At 37.2% G+C, this 20775-nt stretch overlaps 4 protein-coding genes across 11 annotated transcripts; 1 reads left to right on the top strand and 3 right to left on the bottom strand.

Moving 5' to 3' along the window:
• Window positions 1–3411: 3411 nt before the first annotated feature.
• LOC110691376 (protein EMSY-LIKE 3-like) lies at window positions 3412–9996 on the top strand. 7 transcript variants are annotated; one of them, XM_021868298.1, is made up of 10 exons: window positions 3412–3703; window positions 4475–4674; window positions 4758–4867; window positions 5322–5490; window positions 5618–5758; window positions 5839–5907; window positions 7807–8007; window positions 8103–8171; window positions 8257–8317; window positions 9618–9996. In XM_021868298.1, exons 1-10 carry the CDS (start codon window positions 3670–3672, stop codon window positions 9635–9637), a joined length of 1074 nt encoding a protein of 357 aa, XP_021723990.1. In that variant the 5' UTR covers window positions 3412–3669; the 3' UTR covers window positions 9638–9996. The 7 variants fall into 7 exon arrangements, with proteins under 7 accessions (XP_021723990.1, XP_021723991.1, XP_021723989.1 ...); XM_021868299.1 differs by having other exon boundaries at window positions 9588–9996; XM_021868297.1 differs by having other exon boundaries at window positions 8257–8320; window positions 9588–9996.
• On the bottom strand, window positions 9946–13544 carry LOC110691375 (eukaryotic translation initiation factor 5B-like). Of its 2 annotated transcripts, none has more exons than XM_021868294.1 (3): window positions 12812–13544; window positions 12055–12691; window positions 9946–11114 (listed from the first exon to the last, which is right to left on the bottom strand). In XM_021868294.1, the coding sequence occupies exons 1-3, from the start codon at window positions 13168–13170 to the stop codon at window positions 10146–10148; spliced, it is 1965 nt and encodes a 654-aa protein (XP_021723986.1). In that variant the 5' UTR covers window positions 13171–13544; the 3' UTR covers window positions 9946–10145. The 2 variants fall into 2 exon arrangements, with proteins under 2 accessions (XP_021723986.1, XP_021723985.1); XM_021868293.1 differs by having other exon boundaries at window positions 9946–11147; window positions 12812–13542.
• A 1869-nt stretch (window positions 13545–15413) lies between these two features.
• Window positions 15414–16892, bottom strand: LOC110691377. Its single transcript, XM_021868302.1, has one exon. The coding sequence runs from the start codon at window positions 16799–16801 to the stop codon at window positions 15851–15853; it is 951 nt and encodes a 316-aa protein (XP_021723994.1). The 5' UTR covers window positions 16802–16892; the 3' UTR covers window positions 15414–15850.
• Window positions 16893–19487: 2595 nt separating this feature from the next.
• Window positions 19488–20465, bottom strand: LOC110691330. The gene has a single exon (XM_021868250.1). The coding sequence runs from the start codon at window positions 20463–20465 to the stop codon at window positions 19488–19490; it is 978 nt and encodes a 325-aa protein (XP_021723942.1).
• Between the last annotated feature and the right edge of the window lie 310 nt (window positions 20466–20775).

The following is a 20775-nucleotide window of genomic DNA, read 5'->3' as shown; positions in this document are numbered from 1 at the left end:
TCTACTTCTATCACTTTTTCACCGTTTGACATTGTTCATGCGGATTTATGGACATCTCCTATTTCTAGCGAATTGGGTCATAAATACTATCTTGTATTGCTTGATGATTTCTCTCATTTTCTTTGGGTGTTTCCTATGAAATACAAATCACAAGTCTATGATATTTTTCTTAATTTTCGAGCATATGTTAAAACTCAATTCGAAAGAGATATCAATTTTTTTCAAAGTGACAATGGTCACGAATTTGATAATTCTCCATTTCACAAATTTTGTGTGACTAATGGTATGGTCTTCTGGTTTTCTTGCCCAAACACTTCTTCCCAAAACGGCAAAGCCGAAAGAATTATTCGCACCATTAACAATATGTCTCGCACCATACTCTTTCATGCCTCTCTTCCTCCTTTTTGGGTATATTCGATTAATATGGTTGCCTACATTCTCAATATTCTCCCTTCTAAAACCATACATATAGTAAGACTCCAACCGAAATTCTATATCGTAGAGCTCCTACATATGATCATCTTCGTGTTTTTGGTTGTCTTTGTTACCCAAACTTGAGTGTCGTTGCACCGCACAAACTTGCTCCTAGGTCCACACCATGTGTGTTTTTGGGGTTTCCTTCTAATCATCGGGGATATTTGTGTTTCGATTTGTCTATACACAAAATAATCATTTCTAGGCATGTGACTTTCGTTGAGGACATTTTCCCTTTCTCCAACATTAAAAAGTTTAAGGATATTGATTATGATTTTCTTGATCAAGCTCCCACTACCATTAACCGGTTAAACCCCATGATTTACCCACCCCACGCCATTACAGGCCCAGTTCCCATAAATTGCCCACAACACACTCCCACTCCACAATCTCCAACTCCAAGCTCCACGCCAAAACAGAAGGATCCGCAGGTGGGCTGCGGTACTTCAGGCCCAACCACGACCTCCCTGCCCAGCCCGCCATCTTCTCCACATACCCCCCCTTCTTCTCCTAGTGTGATCCAATTCGAATCTCTTCCACACCCAAGCCCAATTCCTTAACCAAGGCATGACTCACAGTCCACTCACAGCATGCACACACGTGCCATGAGTGAGATTTTTAAACCGAACCCTAAGTATCAAGCACATCTTACGGTTCAAACTATCTCCCCCATTCCAAAAAGTCTGAAACTAGCCATGCTTGACCAAAATTGGAATGCCGCCATGAATGAGGAATTTAATACTCTTACTAAACAGCATACTTGGGATCTTGTTCCACGACCGGAAGGGGTCAATATTATTCGTTATATGTGGTTATTTAAGCACAAATACAGGGAAAATGGTGACTTGGAGAGACATAAAGCAAGACTTGTTGTGAATGGCAAGTCTCAACAGGTTGGTGTGGATTGTGATGAGACTTTTAGTCCCGTGGTAAAACCGGCGAATATTCGTACTGTTTTGAGTATTGCTTTGGGTAGGGACTGGCCCATTCATCAGTTAGATGTCAAAAATGTGTTTCTTCATGGTGACCTCAAAGAGACCGTATTTATGCATCAACCTCCTGGATTTGTAAATCTCAATGCTCCCACTTATGTTTGTCGACTCCGCAAATCTCTTTATGGTCTTAAACAAGCTCCACGGGCTTGGTATCAACGGTTTGCTAATTATCTCTTGCAGATTGGTTTTGTTTGCAGCAAAAGTGATAATTCCCTCTTTATTTTGCGACATGGTGCTAATGTTGCATATCTCTTGCTATATGTTGATGACATTGTTCTTACAACTTCCTCAGAACAACTCAAATGTGATATTATTGCTCTTCTTAAGTCCGAATTCTCCATGTCTGATCTGGGGAAGTTGAGTTATTTTTTGGGAATTTCTGTAACCAGAACTAAGGACTCCATGGTCCTTTGTCAGAGTAAGTATGCAGAGGAAATTATTCACAGGGCAAAGATGGACAATTGCAAGCTGGTTGTCACTCCAGTCGACACTAAGTCGAAACTAAGTGCTCATGATGGTGAGCCAATGAAGGATCCCTCTCTTTACAGGAGCCTTGCAGGTGCACTTCAGTACCTCACTTTTACCAGACCTGACATTGCTTATGCCGTCCAGCAGATCTGTCTGTTCATGCATGGTCCTAGGGAACCTCATTTTAACGCTCTTAAGCGTATTATTAGATATATCAGAGGCACTTATGATCATGGCCTACATTTGTACCGTTCTACACCTACAAGACTTACTTCATACACAGATGTTGATTGGGCCGAATGCCCGGACACTCGGCGCTCCAATTCAGGGTATTGTGTCTATTTGGGTGATAATTTGGTCTCATGGTCCGCAAAACGACAAGCTACATTGTCCAAGTCAAGTGCCGAAGCAGAATATAGAGGTGTCGCTAATGTTGTTTCTGAATTATGTTGGCTCCAGAATCTACTTCTTGAGTTACATTGCCCCATTCGACGGGCATCCTTGGTTTATTGTGATAATATCTCCGCCGTTTACTTATCTTCTAATCCGGTACAACACCAACGTACCAAACCCATTGAGATGGATATTCATTTTGTTCGCTATAAGGTCGCTCTTGGTGAGATCAAGGTCTTACATGTTCCATCTTCATACCAGTATGCGGATATTTTCACGAAGGGATTACCTCGCCAACTATTTCTTGATTTCATAGACAGTCTCAGCATTCGACCTTCTCCCACTTCGACTGCGGGGGTGTGATAGATAATAGGTTTATATTATCTTGTGAATATTATGTAAAATATATCTTGTGTAATTTAGGTTATCTCATGATTAGGTTGTAAATCCTATATATATTAAATTAATGAGAAAGCCTCCTCCAAGGAGAAATACACTATTCTACAAATGTGTATTTTTCATTATTTTAAATTGAATTTGATCATTTGTTCACTATCCTACATTCCTACACACATTTCTCTTACTCATCTATCTATGTCATATAACTCTGTCTCAAATCCAGCAATCCAGACCAACCATCTTCCATACCAACTATCGACTCACACCAATATTGGTAAGAATGTTTGATTAAAAAAAATTGAAAAATAAATAGCTAAGAAAGCTTTAAAATCAAATATTTCTAAAAATTAGCTAAAATTAAATTAAATAAAAATATAATTCTTAACCTGATGGATTAGGATTGAGCAATTCCTAACACATTACTCAACTTGAAATGACTCATGATTCGGAGTAACTCGACCCAACCAACTTGATTGAAAGGTCTTAAAATCATGTAATTGTGTGTGAAAATGTATGTATAGGACTATAGCCTTTACCTACAAGGCTACAAGTCGTCAAGTCCACAACCAAACTATATCATGACATTTTGGGCCATCAAAGTATAATTATCCTTGAATTTTGGGCCCAATAATAAGAAACCCCGTATCTCAAAACTTTATAAAATCATCGATTAAACCCAAAAAACTTCCTAATCCTCTTATACTCTCTCTCCTCTCTATATAAACCACGCTTCTTTGAACTCAATAATTACTTCTTCCTGAAATTCCAATACATAAAAAAGTATAACAAAAAAAGTTAATTTTTTTTTAGTTTCTATTGCGCCGAATTTTCTTCTTATTCAAAAGCGTCAGTTTTTTTCCCCAATTTTGATTTCTAGGGTTTATAGGGGTTTTGAATATTTGATTTGAAGTGAAGATTGAAGAATTTGGTCATTCTGGCTATGGATTACGAGCCTTGTCCTTCTGATATCAGTGGTATGTTTGTGTATTTTGTTTTTTTTTTTTTTTTTTTAGAAAATACATTGTTGTATTGTGATGTAATTTTGAATAATTCAATTTCTGCTCGAATTTTAGGGTTTAGGGTTTTTGTTTTTCATGAATTGATGATTTTATTGTTGCTGTGTGTTAAATTATGTTGAAATTTATACAGTTTCAAACTTTGTTGCTTTGATTGTACATCTAATTATCAGGGTTGTGTTTGCTACAATTGAATTGATTGATATTTTTGGAATTGCTTATTATTTGCCCCCTTTTTCTGGTGATTCTCTATTAGTGGTTTACGAACTTCAGTAAAATAATCTGAGCAATTGCGATAATTGTTCAATGATTCAGTAATTGCCGTAGGTAGGCGGGAAATTTGATTTTGAAGCTAAGCTTTGTTTAGTGGGAGTACAAATTTCTGGTGACATTAACTGCTTCTGCTTCATGTTGTCGAAATTGTTGCTCAAATTGAGTGATTTTATATCTTCGTTACGTTATATCGGGATGCCAGACATGTGCGTGAGATTTTGATTTGGGAATTGGATGTATAGTGGGAAGTGTTATTTTACTCCAGTGGAAAAGTGAATGATGCCCAGTATTTATAAATAAAAATTGTTATGTTTGGGAGGTTGCCTTTGATTTACAAGTTTTGTTTGCTGCATAAGCTTTATTTATCTCTGTATTCATACGCGCTTAAAATTAACTGTAAAGGACACACAGTTATTAAAAAAAATAATCATGTTTTCTGATTGAAGAATACCGTAGATACTGATGAAGATCTTCCTCCACATCAATATAGAGTTCAGAGAGCACCCCACATCGCAGAAAACGGAAATTCAATGCTAGGTTCAGGACCTTATCGCAGAGTGCAGGGAGATATGGAGCACCAAATCCATCATCTTGAAAAGGAAGCCTATTGTGGAGTTCTTCGAGCCTTCAAAGCACAATCTGATGCAATTTCTTGGGTAATTTATTTTATTTGATGTCAATGGGGTGTCAGATGCCCATGTTGTCAGATTCTGAATCACTTTAAAAACCTCTTTTTCAGGAAAAAGAAAGCTTGATAACGGAACTCCGGAAAGAGTTGAGAGTTTCAGATGATGAACACAGAGATCTTCTCGTGAGGGTCAATAATGATGATATCATTCGCAGAATAAGGTTTGGGTTTTTTACGTTTTGTTTTATACCTGTATGTTATTGCTTTATTGCTGAGATATGTTTAAGACTAGATTTATTCAGTTACTTCTTAACCTGTGAATCTGTAGGGTATAATGCTTCTATTTAGAATCTAACTCCAAATTAAACTTTTCTGGCTTGGAAAAATAGTTGCTAATGGGTTATGGCTCTCCATCTTATGTCTTGTCAAAAGAAGCCAAACATTGCATGAAATAATACTCCTAAGTTAAAAATTTTGCTTTTCAATTGACAAGCATAGTTTTCTAGCTGATATGTAAGCAGATTGCAACAAAAATCCTAGCTTTCTTTTCTTAGGAAGACTTTCCCCCTTTTTTTTGGCGAGGACAAGCCCTCTTGTATCTCTTGTATGTTGAAGATATTAAATGCTTCTGTTTCTTTGTTGTGATGCAATATGTTGTTTTTACTGTTTATTAAGGGAATGGAGACAGGCTGGAGGGCATCAGACTCTGAGTACATCGCATCCTATAAATGATGTATCCAGCCCAACTCCTGTTTCCCGCAAGAAGCAGCGAACAACACAATCTGTTCCCATAGCACAACCTCCAGCTGCATCTGTTGGACCGCGAGGCAGAAAACCCAAACAGGTTTGTAGATCTTGCTTGTTTAAGTATCTCATCTGATATTTGTTGGCAACTTCCATTTCTGTTGTTTCTTAACCTGTTTGATATATCTGAGGTCATATCTGGTGTATTCTCATTTACGTCCATACAGTTCCCATACAGTAATTCTGCTGCACATGAAACCTCTATGCCTGGAGAAGGTGAAGAGTTGGTGGGAATGAAAGTGTTGACCAGGTGGCCAGATGACAACCATTTTTATGAGGCCATGATTACTCGATACAATGCATCTGATGTATGTCATGTCATTTCAAATAGGATTTCAGTTTTCTCAAAATCAAGAACCATTCTAATAATTCTATGGATAATTATCAGGGCCGACATGAGTTAGTGTATGGTACTCAAACACAAGATGAATCTTTTGAGTGGGTTAATCTCAAGGAGGTGAGTGTTAATAGTACATATAAGTGTTTATTTAATTTAACAGGATATCCAGTGCAAATATATTCTGCATTTGATTGTGGTGTGCTACTAGGTTTCTGCAATGACATCAATGAGTTATTTTTAGAGGACATGAGCAAGACATGTTGCCTTAATGCCTTGTGTGAATATAGGTTCAGAGTCATGTGACATTTGTCTCCTGATTGCTGGTTTTTTTTTTCTACCATAATAGAGGTTGTCAAAAGTTCTCCCCTCCAATAAGGAAGTAGGACCCCTTGACATGATGAGCTTTTAGCTATAGGGCAGTGGTGCTTGTAAGTTGTGACGTTCATTGCCTCTTACCCTCATCTCATGCTTTAACTTCTGCTACTTATGTATTAATGACTAGAGTGCTGGATTCTGTAACTCCTGGTATTGATTAGTAATGCTGAATCATGGTTTGAAAATACATTTTTGGTCGCGATTGCGGGAATGGTCACTGTGTTGCGAGAGCGGAAATGGTGCATTGACCGCGTACTGTGTTGCCATTTATCTTGATGCGAATTTGATTTCAATGTCTTTTAAGGACTTATTATTAAACTCTATGCTATTAGAGTAGTTACATTAGGCTATTAGAGGCCTAGAATCATTAATGAGGAGGAATGAGGAATATTTTACTATATCTTGAAAAGTAATTTTTGAATGTAACACCTGGGGCAATTCAGGGTTGTAACATTTGGTTCGGACGAGATTGCAGATTTTGAAACATCCATTAATGAACAGGCTGATTTTGGTTTGGTCAACTGAAAATCCTTTATCATACCGCCTACTTGAAACGATTCAGATGTATTTTAGCAGCATGAGCAGAATGCTGGTGTAAGCTCACGTGCTACTGACTATATTGTAATCCTGATCAAAAAACTCCTATCTGAATTGGTGTATTTGAACAAACGAGTTTTGTTTACTCAGAATTTCAAGAACATAGCTAGATGTATTGTGCTCATGGTCTCTGGCCCTTGGTGATTGGTCAATTATATAGCTTTGTTTTTGCAACTTTGAACGGGTGTGTAGTAGGAATTAGATAAAGGTTGGAGTGTGATGGAATTTTTAAATCTAGGAAAGTCCATGATTACCATTGTTATAACTGTCAATATTTGGAGAATGTCCATGTAAAATAGGAACTGCTGACTATAATGAAGGCAGAGTAGGTTACATTGAACTTTTAAGTACTAAGAAGTTTTTTTTTTTTTTTTTGAGGAAAAAGTACTAGGAAGTTTTTGAGTACGCACCTGTAAGCTAACTACTGATGGGTATATTGAACTTCATAATGCTTGGATTGTGTATAATGCTGATCACCAGTTTTTGCTTGTTGGGTTAGTAGCTTTAATTACCTGACTGAAGATGGTGGCTTTAGCTGTTTGCTGGAATTACCTGATAAGAATATAGTGGTTTAATTGCCTCAGGCCTCCTCCAACCCCCCCCCCCCCTCCCCTCCAAGTTGTAGCTGGGATGGGTGTGGGTAACCTGTGCATTTATAGCAGTATAAGAACTTAATATCAAGAATAATCACGTACTGAGGATGCAAGATGTGATGATATTGTTGAAACTAGAGAGAATTCAATAGTGGTCAATGAACTATTTTGCTTTCATGCTTATGGGTGTATATCTGATTTTCAAACAATATTAATTTAAAGTTCATGTAACTGACTGTGCCAATGGTAGGAATCATACTAATATTTTTTTTGTATAATTTGTCTAACTGATGCATATTAATCAAAACAAGTCACATTTATTGAAGTCATATGTTCGTTTGTTATTGATGAGAGGGAAATGCCTTATGTTGTCAACAGCCTCTTTCTTTGCCTTCTGCTTATTTTCTACTTTTTCTATTAGTATTAAACTTGTCTATTCAAATTTTCATAGATACCTTTTGAGGATATCCAATGGGTGAATAAAGATCCTGGACTATCTCATAGAGGGGGCCCTGGAGAAAAGAGATCAATGAACAACATTGGTGCAGTTCCAGGTGCTGGAAGAAAGCAGAATAGGAGTGAGATTCAGAATGGCACTGGAAATATGACAGATGACATTGAGATTCTCCATACTGATACATTGATTAAGGAGGTATTGAACAATATATAACGGACTTTATTTGTAGGCACTATTATATGCTTATATTGCAAGTCTGGTTTATGTGCTATTCTTTGTTTTCATACCAGGTTGAAAAGGTAGTTGCTGCAAGTAATCCTGACCGCCTTGAAATTGAGAAGGCGAAGAAAATGCTGAAGGTATATTCCTCTTTGCTTGTGCAAGTATTCTAGTGTACCATTTAATTGCTAGATTCTGATAAGCAGTCAAATGTACACTTTGCAGGAACACGAGCAAGCACTTGTCAATGCAATCTCAAGGCTTACATATGTATCAGATGGTGACAGTGGTAATAGACTCATATATATTATGTGATGAAAAGTCTGTATAAAATCAATAACCAGGACATAACTTGAAGTACTGTTTAAGCAACCCCCCCCCCCCCCCCCCCAAAAAAAAAAAAAAAAAAAAAAAAAAAAAAAAAAACTCTTCTAATCTCTTCTGAAAATTGAAACAAAATGAACATAGAGGAACAACTTGCATGCCAGTATAACAATTAGCAATAGTTAAAAGCATTAGAACTTCCAACCCTCACTTCCTCCCAAAATAAATGAACAGAGGGTTGCAGTCCATCCTCCTGTGGTGGATATCATCTTTTTTCTGGTGTGAAGGATGAGCAACTGTTGCACGGTCAGGGTGGTCATGCAATGTTAAGCCTAGCCAACACGCTAAATTATCAATTTTCTTGTGGATTATCCAGTGTGATGTTATTGGAGTAAAAATGTGGAGGTAGTTTGAACTATCAGGTTCTTGCAAGTTCTGGATTCCACTACCAAAATGTTTGATGTTTTAAAAAATGTTTTCAACAGTTTGAGATTTCGAGCTGTATTTCCTCCCAAAAAGAAGGTTCATTTTTTAGGATTAAATTACTAAAATGAATGAGAATCTGATAGCAAGGGGAATTGTGATTTGGGCTTAACTGATGTAACTTTCATGTTTTCATCATGTTTTACCTTATTTTTTTGGAAATTATCATTCCATTTGGTTAACAACATAAAATTTAACACAGTGGAAATACTTTTTAAAGTATAAAAAAAGTGTTCATTTATGTGAAATTTAAGACATTCTATTACTTTTTTGTCAAATTATGATGTTCTAAACTCTTCTTTTCACCTGGGCTCCCTTCATACCTGCTTTTGGACGAACCTAACAGCGGAGCACTAAGGGCAAAAATTATTTTTGTGTGAAGGAAGAGAGGGGGGGGGGGAGAGAGGTTTGATCTAATGAATTCATGGTTTCCGAGGGTCATCCCTGAGGGCCTTACCCCCATGGATTACCCTCTCCACCTAATCAATCACCTTTCATGTAGAGGCGTAAGCTGGGTAACTATGCAAAATGGGCAGAAGGGTTTTTACACTTTTGTAGTTCATGTCATTTGGTGTGGAATGTGGATGTGTTAGGGTAAAAACGATGGGTGAAAAGTTAAAACCTAAGTCAATATAATTTTTGTTTCATCTCTCTGCTATATGTAATTTCTTTTGGCTTCATTTCTTTGTTTTAGGTAAATTCTCGTCTTCATTTTTAGGTTGATTTGTGTGTCCGTGATTGTTAAACAGAACTGACTGATATGCATTGACTTCAACCAGATGGAGATCAACAATACTAGCGTAGCAAATCAGATACTTGAGTGCATCTGGAGTTGGCAATTAGCAAAAGCCTACATATTAGCAGTTGCTTAAGGTAGAATGCAAGTTGCGCGCACAATCGAGCTTTATCTTTGAATCTGAGGCACGTTCCACAATTGACTTGCTGCTGGTCCTTGTGATTGTTTTAGAACAGATGAACTGGGAAATTCTTTTTTATAATGAGCAAGTAGTGATCAGTAAATTGTACAAGTAGGTTCCATGTGAAAATAAATAATATTTTGATTTGTATTTATAGATAGTAGGTAGTTTTGCAGGATTAACAATGTAATTTTTGTTGATTTCTAGATTATGCATTTTAAGAACAATGAGAGTGCAATTATACACCTGTTAGATGCATGTACCCTCTGTCAAATACAACAAAATAATAGGTGAATTATACACCAAGCCTATGTGCCATAATTGCCTAAACATTACAAAATCAAATCGAAAAGATCCCAATTCCCACCCTAACTATACACATATCCCCCCTTACTTTCTCTGGCGTTTCTTTGAGTGTGAATCTGCATCTACACTGCCACCATCTCGGCCTCTCTTACCCATAGCTGCGATTGCTGCTGCCCTCTTAGGTGGTCGACTGCTGCTCCTATTTCCTCTACTTTCTCTTTCCTCCTTTCCCGTCTTTTCCTTACTAAGTTTACTACCTGAGCCATTCTGTGGACCCTCGTCTTTCCTCCTGTCACTCTTAACACTACTACTACTGCCGCCATTACCATTCTTCCTTTTATCTGAATTCTTCAATGACTGCAAAAATAAAGTTTTACCTGAGGCTGATCCTGAAACCTGCTTTATCTTATTTGAGGAATTTCCTGGACTTGGCTTCTTTTTATCGGCCTTAGCCTCAGAACTTTCTGTCTTGCTCGATATAGGAGTGTTGGGGTTCGGATTGCTGTTATTCTTGCTTGATGAGCTTCTTGACCCAAAACTCTGATCTCTGGTTCGCTTCTTAGTCACAGTATTGAATGACGTTGATGATGCTTTCTCCCTTTGCTGCTTCACCATCTCCCCAATAGGAGCTTTTTCATCAGGTGGTGTAGCTGGTGCTGGGCCTGCTGGCTCCCTTTTCTCACTTACGCCTCTTGATGATTTTCCTGCTATGGAACTTCGTTTTCTACAAGCAATCACCAGACCATTTACAGTTAAATTAGGCTGCTTTAGATCAGCTTGATTGGCCTCAGGTTTTGTTGGCTTTGGTAGGGGTGCTGGTTGGACAGGTTTGGAAGGGCGAGACTTGTGATCGTGTGGAGATGATAATTGCGATTGGAATTGTTTGTTGAGTAGTTGTCGAAGCTCGAGTGCTGCTTTGTGTTCTGAAGATCTTTTTGTGAAGAAGACAATGGCATTGTTGATGAGGAGCATTAGGTCACGGTAGAATTTGGTTTGACAATCTGAATACTGGCCTTCTTCCAGTCTTCTCTGGATTGTTTCCAGATCAATGTGCTGCTTTATTAGGTTTGTATATTTGGGAGTTTCCTGCAATTACAATGAACACTTTCATTCTTGATGATAAATGTACAGCACAGGACACAGATATTTAAGCAAAAATTGATTTGCAGGGGTCACTTAAATCCAAATATTCAATAGCAAACTAAATATCAAACTAATTTCATTTTTAGTTGATTTGTACACCAATAGTTAGCTACTCCTGTTCTCTTCCATTACTTCAATTCAGTTCCTAATTTCCTTCTCTCATAAACAATTCAATTTAGCTCGGCTTCGCTCAGTAAATCAGAATAGACCCTTAGATATGTAATTTTATTTAATTAAATATTTTTGCCCAACACTTCTTGTAATTTTATTTATTAATTTTTTTCAATTTAAAATGTTCTCCACTTGATAAATTTGGAAGAAAAAAACAAAATATCTTGTAACCATTCACTAGGAAAGAAGCATCCCAATCAAGGATAACGACTCTGAGCTATCTCCTCACTCACCCTCCATTTAGAGATTGCTATAAAGGACATAAAATACACGAAAATCAATCTTAAATCTAAATTGAGAGGACACAAACTCACACTAATTAATACTGTACAAAGTAGCCAATAAAGCACTCACGTCAACTTTTTTTAAAGATCAACTTTTGATACTCGTTTTTAAGTGTTAGTTGTAGACTTGAAACTTTTGTTTCTTATAATCCCTTATGACATGTATTCTGGTAGCCTGGTCAATAATTAAAAATGTTATGCCAAACAGGCAAATAAAGTACCAATATGGAGTATTCCCTATACCGTTTTGTAATAATCGCAATATTTTAACTTAGCAATAAATATACTTAGCACCATACAATTGGGGATAGAGAGAGTAACTCGATATTTAAAATAAATCAATATACTTAGCACCATACTTTAATCATAACATGATAATTAATCCATAATTTTACCTGACTCTCAAGCCGACGCTCAAAAAACGACCCAAGCTTACGAGCTCGAACAACATCAAGAAACTCAGCCAACGTACGCGATTTTCCCTCACCACTCGACTTAACCGCCGGAGATTGATTCTCCTCGCCGCTACTATTCCCGGAAAACACCCCAATCTTTTTTCCCCTCTTATTCTCATCACCAATTTTATCATTATCATTACCATTATTACAATCATCATCATTTTTCTCACTCCTCCACAAACTTGCCGTACTTTGTAAGTCACTACTCTCCTTCACCCCTCCTCCTCCTCCTCCTCCTCCGTCGTCTTTCGACTCCGCTACCGATTCCACCAATTCGCCCGAATCAACCCGCTCTCTCCTCTCCTTCTCACTTCTTCGCTCTTCCTTCGAGTTCGAGCTCCCGTTACACGAGTCATCCTCCTCGCCGCCGTCAACCGGTTCACCCATCCGGTCCGGTTCGGACCCATCCGGCTCGACCGGGACCGGTTCGGGTTCATTTTTCACCTCGTTGATTTCCGTTTCTCTCTCCTCTATTTTCTTTGGATCGGAAATATTTTCTCTCTCCTCTTTGATTTCTTCCTTCACGTCACTTTCTCTTTCCTCCTTTAATTTCTTCACCTTCAATTGCAACGAACTGCATGAAAAAAAATTTAAAATAATTCCTAAATTTAGAAATTAAATCAATCCAAGAATCAATAAATAAAAACCGAATTAATCAAACATAACATAATTTCAGATCGAGATAATTAATTACACAATGGAAAGATCGTAACGCTGAAGGTCACGCCGGAGTTCGGCAACACGAAGGCGGCGCAACTCCTCAAGCCACAAACCGGCATCATCGGCGGCAATATCTCCGGCGACATCGGAAGCGAAGCGGCGTTTAAGGTCGCGGTATTTCTGCTGGCATACGAGAGGAGTGAAGTGAGAGAAAGAGGTGCGATTATGGAGTTCTCTTGAAACGGAGTCCCAAGCGTCGATGCCGTGACGTTGAACGGCGCAGGCAAGTAAGAGTTCTTCCTGAGTTCCCCAAGATGACGGCGGAGTGACGGTGGATGTTGCGGCGGTTGCGGTGGTGGTGGTTTGGATTTGAGAGGTTGAAGGTTCAGCCATGGATGGTGAGTTGAGGTTGAGTTGGTTTCTCTCTCATATGGTTTGTTGTCGTATGTTTTGTTGGTGCCTGGTGGTGGTGTTTGATATTTTACTGGGTTTTTTTGTTTTTGGGTTGGGCTTTAAGTGGCTCGGCTTAGCGGCTTGGATAATGGATAATGCAAGTTGATTTGATTGGTGAAAATGGGAAATGTGTTTTGTGTTTATGACTATCTTTGTTTAAAAAAGTACACAAGGAGGAGATTATTAATGGACTACTCGTATTAGTCTATACACATATCAAACAAAAATGTTACGGAGTACATGTTATGAGCCTAATTATAAATCAATGTATGAGTATTGTTTATTTCTATTGATCCCGCCAGCCCTTATTTTTTGGCCCGATAAGCCCATAAGGTGAAGTAAAGGTAATTTAATATTGTAATGTAAGACAAGATGTGGTTCCTACAACTAAAAATGGTATGGAGCAAACTTAAGAAACAAATTCGGTAAATATGAAGGGAAAGAGGGAGTCTCAATTTTTAAATTTTCATTTCTACTTTTGCACTGTTCATATACACTGATACATCATTTGGGCTAATTTTTATATTTTATACGGAGTACATAAGAATATATATAGTTAATTGGTAAATTCGCATTAATGTTTTATAATTTACACTTATTGTTAATAATAGAAGTTATTGGTCAAAGTAACCCATTGTTCCTAATTTACCCACTTATTTCTTAGAGTATCTTTTTGTTTGAGCAATTGAAAGACATTAACAAAGAATTTTTCATTTTACACTAAACTTACATTTCAAAAAAAAAATCAAAATGAATACAATTTTAAATTAAAAACAATTAAACTCGGTTTCAATTTTTTGTGTCTAATAAATTTATAACCTATTAACACAGTAAACATACATTCAACACAAAATAGAGTATATCAAACACAATTCAATTATAATTAGGGATGGCAGGTGGGTATTAAAATGCGGGTCCTGTACCGCACCTGCCCCAATTGGAGTGGGCATGGGTCATATAATGATTTAGATGGCAAAATGATATATTTATAACACAAATATTGTTAGGTTGGCGGGTAAAAAACGGGTGGTGGTCTGGTGGATATCCTCATGGATGGTGGATCTAGATTTCTACCCACTTAGGCGGGTGTGGATGTTAAAATTTTAGTATTTTACCTGCCGCTAGTAGCGAATAGGTGGCGGGTATAAAAAAATTTTGGCGGATGCGAGTATAGGGGAGATGGTACCCGTACCGCCCAATTACCATCCCTAATTATCATATAAGAAATCACTTCCATACTAGTATTTATTAGTAATCGCAAACTATTATCAAAATTTCTCATATTTACAAAGCAAAATGTAGTGCACCCATTCACCTTGTGCACTGTACCAAAATTTCTCATATTTACAAAGCAAAATATAGTTGGTCATTAACCTGTGTGCACTGTACTTTGCTTTGCTTTTGTTATAATGTACTACCTCCGTAAAAATTATGTGCAACTTTGGGGTATTATCAGGGCCGTCCCAAAGTATACGGAGGCCCGTGCGATTAAAAATAAATGGGGCCCCATCTAATTTATAATTGTGTCACCCAAAAAAATAAAAATAAAAAGTGAAGCTCACAACAGTCATCGAACCTTGAACCACTTATAAATATTCTCCAACATTTGATCATTGAGCTACCTACGAAGATTCTCAATAATAAGGCTAGATTATTTGTTATATTCTTAAATTGATATGAGGCCCTATTAACTTTTGGGCCCTGTGCAGTTGCCAGTTGCTCACCCTGCACACTCTAAGGGCGGGGCCTGGGTATTATTTGTGAGATATAAAATATTCCAAAGTTGCACATAACATTTAACGGAGGTAGTAAATGGAGTTTTATTGCAATTTTTGTAAGACAACGATTACTTAAAAGGGTGGCTCGGGTTGGTGTCCAGAAATTGGGGAATACGGGGAACAAGGGAGGCTCGGAGGAGCTTCCTTTGGCCTTGCCCATTCAGCGCTACAAGTGAAGATGAATGCCTGTCTCGCGGGGCTACAATGGGCTAACACAAGGTCAATTTGTGCGATTACTATTATATAGACTCTACTATAGTGCTTCGGTGCCTTAGTGCTGGATATATCCGTTTCTTGGACAATTGCTCGTATACATCGCATCAGCAACAGTTTTGATTGGTGCAGCGTTCATAAGGCAAACTGTAGTTTGTCCTCCTTTAATTTTGTTGTGTTGTTTGTTCTGTTTAAACTTTTGTGAATTAAAGCTTATGTAAAAGAAAAAAGATTACTTAAAAGTAATAAAAGGATTATCGGGAGTAGTATCACCTTAAATTAAACAAATGGAAAAAGTGTGCACAAAACGTGTTAGACTTCAACTTTAAAGGGATGGTATAGACTTAAAACTATACATGACATGTTAAACCCCTTTTTTTTTTTTGACATGTTAAACCTTCTACTATATGGGAAAATAAATTAAAAAAATTAAGTATACAACAAATAAATTTCATAAATTAGAGATATTCCATACTAACCCGGTCCAAAATAATTTAACTATCGCCCGATTCAAAATTGATCTTCACTTAACTTGGTTTTACTCAAATTCAAATGAGCTTGAAATAATCTAACAAATGACCCAATTTGACACATCTAAAGTTATCACAATTAATCCTAATAATCCAAAATTACTCCCCAAATTTCACCAAGGCCATCATATCCCCTTCCTTAATCTCATCTGATTTTCTCTCTACTCCTTCTATAACCTTAATCCCTTTATTACCAATCCAAACTCCACCTTTCAGATCACTTAACACCTTTTCAAGCCGCGCATTATCATAGCGCAGCATTTCTAACTGCCGCTTCAAGGCTAAGCACATCTCTGTCAGGGCAACATTACTAACCCCACTCCCATATTGTCCCACCTTCTTATCCTCATTTTTCACTTGTTCAATCATGATCTTGTTAAGCACGATTGGGATCCCATGTTGTGACATCTTAGCCGTTGGATTCTTCACCAAAGCTTGAATACCTTCGGATATCTTAACTCCCCACTGAAGCTTCAATACGACACCGTTTCTGATTTGAAATACCGACTTTGCCCCTAACTCCATCCCATTAACAGCACTCTCCACCTTCGACTTCAAGGGTAATTTAGTAGTTTTACACCCATCATTTCCATAATCACCATTATCCGAATCAATCATCTCGATTGACTTATCATCCGTCTTGAAAACGACGTCGTTGCGCTTCAATAAATTGAAAGGAGACAACAATGGAGAACACTGAGATTTCTTAATCGAGAAATCACCAAAATGAGGATTAAAACTGAGGAAGATTCTAGGATTCGACGTCAATGAGGCGAAATTGAATTCAGCAGTCATAGTAATGGGGGCGTCAATTCCAAAATGCTCAAATCCAGTTTTAACGAGGAGAGAGAAGGGGTTAAACGCATCGTTTGGACGGTACGAAAGGCGAAACGATGGGCCGGAGTCGAAGACGACTCCTAAGCCTAATGAAAGTTCCTTGGAATTTCCAGCTGAAAGAGATGATTGGAAGGGTAAGCCTAGGAAATTGAGTGGTATTTTAGCTTTGAAGAGTGGGTTTTGCTCTTCTCTGAATCTTAGTGAAGCCTTCATCTTCTAGTGGAGTAATCTTTCTACTTGAATGATTCGTTTCTAAAGTGATCTCTGATTTATAGTTAGTATAATAATAAGAGTAGTAAGTGAGATTAGTTGTAATCAAAGACTTTTTGAAATTAATTAAAATTGTTAGCGAAGATTTCGGGTATTAAAAAAAATTGTCTAGGTTTTGTTTAAGATTGTGACTTAGTACACAAGGAAGAGATTATGAGGTGGGAGTGACAGTATTATAATTTGAGGAGTTTATTATTGGCTTGTACGGAATATTGCTGAATGGAGTGACGCGTAAACTATATTTGAATTATGGCGGGATCAATACGGAGTATATGCTGTAGGACTTTAGGAGTGTTGACGGTTCTGATAAGATACTACTTGTGGTGGATTATGAGGTTGAAGGTTCAGCAATAGCTGGTGAGTTATGTAGGAGAACTAAAGGAGGACAGGAGGTTGAATTGGACTACTTTCTGTCTCCACTAGTGGTTACTGGTTAGGTATGAAGTTTAATCCGAAGTTAATTTAATTGGTGAAATGAAAATTGTGTTTTATATCTATCTATCCCTCTGATTAAGGAAGTACACAAGGAAGAGATTTGATATCATATGGCACAATTTCAAACAGGAGTACAGGACTATGGGGTCTTGTATTAAAATTTAACTAGCCTTTTGACTCGTGCAATGCACGGGTTATTCATAAAAAATTGCATTGAAAGATGAATTAGGAAATATCAATAAGCCATTATGGTTATAATGTGTGATAAAAAATATGGTTAAGAAATTTAATTTTTTGAATTGTAATTGAAAATGGGGATTAAATAAAGATGGAGAGGTTTAAATTAAAGAGAGAAAAGCAAAAGGTTGAACTGAAGAGGGGAGATGAAGATGAAGTGTATATAGAAGATGAAGCATATAATTTTAATGAAAGAATTAAAGAAATACAGTGTAATAAAAAATAATTAATAGTGTAAGAAGACATGTGGCATTTAGGTTAGATAAAAAGATATTGAAGTGTAATAGGATAGAGACATGTGTTTTCTTTGGTTATAGTTTTTAAATACTAAGTATAAATTAAAAACCAATACAGAAAAAGGAAATACACATAATGTCTTGAATACTTAAGTAGTAAGCCCATTGCTCATTTGCGAACGCACCCCAATTAATATGTCATATTAACGTCCCTCGTTAATATGATGGCATTTTCGTTATTATTGAAGCATCTTTCAATATTTTAATGTTTTTTGGTTTGTTGCTAACATGACACTTAATTATAGCTTGGTTAAGTGTGAATTTGAATCTCGTTTCATCTTCTCCATATATGAGTCTTCATCTCCTCAAGCTTTCATGAACAAATGTCATCCTCCATTAAAGATGCTCAACCTTTCATCCTCCATTGAAGATGCTCAACCACATCCAACGCCACCAACGAAAACCCTAAAAACAAGGGGTGAAACAAATGGTATGGGTAACCCTAAAGGGTAGGGATTTATAGTCATCTTTAATATCTCCATTGTAACTGACCATTGTTTGCCTCCACAATAATTACCAACTGCTCAGAATTCGTAAAAGCAGCCAATTTTCCACCTGGAAATCGAATTGCATGCTGCGAATTGGCGAATTACTTAAGGAATGGGATGAAGAATGCGGATAATTATTACATACAAGACAAGTACACTTACCCCAAATCGTAATTTTGTCGGCGAATTGGAGGATTACTTGCCGAATTCCGCCAATTGCAGGTGCTGCGAATTGGACGATTACTCGAGAATTGCGAGTTTTTCTACAGAACGGAGAACATACTTTACAGAAAAAGGGCAACGGTGGAAGAACGGAGTTCTTCAATACGACGTCTTAGGAACGGAGTTCATAAATGGGGTTAACAAAATTACAAATCCACCCTTCATTTACTAAATGAAATGACGCTGATGCCCCCATATAAACGGGTGGTGTTAATATGGCATATTAACTGAGATTTTCTCGCTCATTTGCTTTTATATATATATATATATATATATATATATATATATATTATTAACTTTTAAATAAATCGAATGTCCAATAAATATTGTACATATATTGTAAAGTTACCTTTAAAATGAGCAAAAATTAACCTAATATGAATTATAAAAGTCATGCTAAATTATAAAAGTTACCCAAAAAATTATAAAAGTCATGCTAAATTTGATAGAAAGTGACCGTGTCACCCGATATACAGTAAATTACAGTAAACTGGATATATATATATATAAGTTACTCCGTATTCATTTTTTTTTCATTAAAAATGCTTTGAAAGAGGAAAACATTAGATACCTCTTCTTACAAGGAGAATTTTTGTCAAACTGCTACGAGATGAGGAAGAAGACTTCACTCTAAAGTCTAAAATACCAATTACCAACCATAAGTATATGTAACAGGTACTAAAAATTGAGTCATGAGATTAAGAACCATATGTATGCGTGATTAACTTATTACAGAAATAACACAGAAATATAATACTCGGCAAACAGAATTAATGGGAATAATACTATCTTTAGATTAATAACAGAATAGAAAGTGAGAGCATAAATCATGCTACCCTTGAACCAAAAACATTGAACCAACCTAAAACTATACATTATTACATTTCATTTTGAATCATATACTATAATATGATTAATACCCCAAATAATCCTAATTAACAGAATTATAAACTAATTTCCAACGCTAACATCAACTTCCTTAATCTCACTTAATTTTCTCTCTCCTCCTTCCTTAACCTTAAACCCTTTATTCCCAAACTCAACCTTCAAATCATCCAACGCCTTCCCTAACACCGCATTCTCAGAACGCAGCGTTTCAAGCTGCCGTTTCACAGTAAAGCATGTCTCCGCCAGCTCAGCACCACTATACGAGCCCAGGCCCACCTTCTTATCCTCCTTTGCCACGTGTTCAATCCCAATCTTATTCAGCACCAATTGCGGGATCCCACGTGGCGACATCTTAGCCGTTGGATTCTTCATCAGAGATTTGAATCCCTCGGGTATCTTTACCCCCCACCGGAGCTTCAATACGGCGCCGTTTCTGATTGGGAGTACCGTTTTTGCCCTTAACTCCATCCCATCAACGGCCCTCTCAACCGATGATTTCAAGGGTAATGTCGTAATTTTACTCCCTGAATTTGGATTTTTCACCGAGAAATAATCCCCTGTATCCGCATCTACAATCGGCTTCTCAACCATCTCCAGTGAATTATCCTCCGCCTCAAAAACGGCGTCGTTTCGGTTGATCGAATTGAACGGAGATAACGACAACGAAGAAGAAGTATGCGATTTTTTGATCGAGAAATCCCCAAAATGAGGCTTAAAATGGAGGAAAAATCTAGGGTTTGAAGATGACGAATTAGCGAGGAAATTGAATTCGGCAGTCATAGTCATTGGAGCTTCAATTGGAGACCCAAAATGCCCAATTCCAGTTTTAACGAGGAGAGAGAAAGGGTTAAACGCATCGTTTGGACGATACGAGAGGCGAAACGATGGGCCGGAATCGAAGGAGGTTCCTAAACCTAATGAAAGCTCCTTCGAATCTCCAGCTGAAAGAGATGATTGAAAGGGTAATCCTAAAATGTTGAGGGGTATTTTTGCTTTGAAAAGGGGTTTTTGCTCTTCTCTGAATTTTAGTGAAGCCTTCATTTTTATTTTCTGGGTTTTTTGTCAGAGAGAAAATGAGATGAAGGTGGGTTTTTCTAGGGATTTTTTTGATTAATTTATAATAAGAGAGATTTTTGAAATGAATTAGGGAATAATTGATGCAATATGTTGTTTTTTTGTAAGGTTAGCGGAGTTTCCGGGGTTTAAAAAATTGTCTGGATTTGGTTTGCGATGGTGAGGTGAGTGGGACTGGGGAGTGTCTGTTTGTAATTCAAATTTCAAAAATATGAGTGTTACGTAGTATAAGTAAATTCAGAAGTGGATCCACGATTTTTAGGTTTGTGTTTGAAAT

The sequence above is a fragment of the Chenopodium quinoa genome, unplaced genomic scaffold, assembly GCF_001683475.1.
Source record: "Chenopodium quinoa cultivar QQ74 unplaced genomic scaffold, ASM168347v1, whole genome shotgun sequence".
NCBI classification, from domain to species: domain Eukaryota; kingdom Viridiplantae; phylum Streptophyta; class Magnoliopsida; order Caryophyllales; family Amaranthaceae; genus Chenopodium; species Chenopodium quinoa.
The sequence above is the reverse complement of the archived record's forward strand: the minus strand, read 5'-3'. Positions and strand labels throughout refer to the sequence as shown.

Excerpts from the sequence above, each read along its gene's own strand:
- LOC110691376 (XM_021868295.1), top strand. The coding sequence starts at position 3,670 with ATGGATTACGAGCCTTGTCCTTCTGATATCAGTG. Across the intron at positions 4,868-5,321 it reads GATATCATTCGCAGAATAAG|GGAATGGAGACAGGCTGGAG; the intron begins GTTTGGGTTTTT and ends CTGTTTATTAAG. Across the intron at positions 5,759-5,838 it reads CTCGATACAATGCATCTGAT|GGCCGACATGAGTTAGTGTA; the intron begins GTATGTCATGTC and ends GATAATTATCAG.
- LOC110691377 (XM_021868302.1), bottom strand. The coding sequence starts at position 16,801 with ATGAAGGCTTCACTAAGATTCAGAGAAGAGCAAAACCCACTCTTCAAA.
- LOC110691330 (XM_021868250.1), bottom strand. The coding sequence starts at position 20,465 with ATGAAGGCTTCACTAAAATTCAGAGAAGAGCAAAAACCCCTTTTCAAA.
- LOC110691375 (XM_021868293.1), bottom strand. The coding sequence starts at position 13,170 with ATGGCTGAACCTTCAACCTCTCAAATCCAAACCACCACCACCGCAACC. Across the intron at positions 12,692-12,811 it reads CGTTACGATCTTTCCATTGT|TTCGTTGCAATTGAAGGTGA; the intron begins GTAATTAATTAT and ends TTTTTCATGCAG. Across the intron at positions 11,148-12,054 it reads AGCGTCGGCTTGAGAGTCAG|GAAACTCCCAAATATACAAA; the intron begins GTAAAATTATGG and ends TTGTAATTGCAG.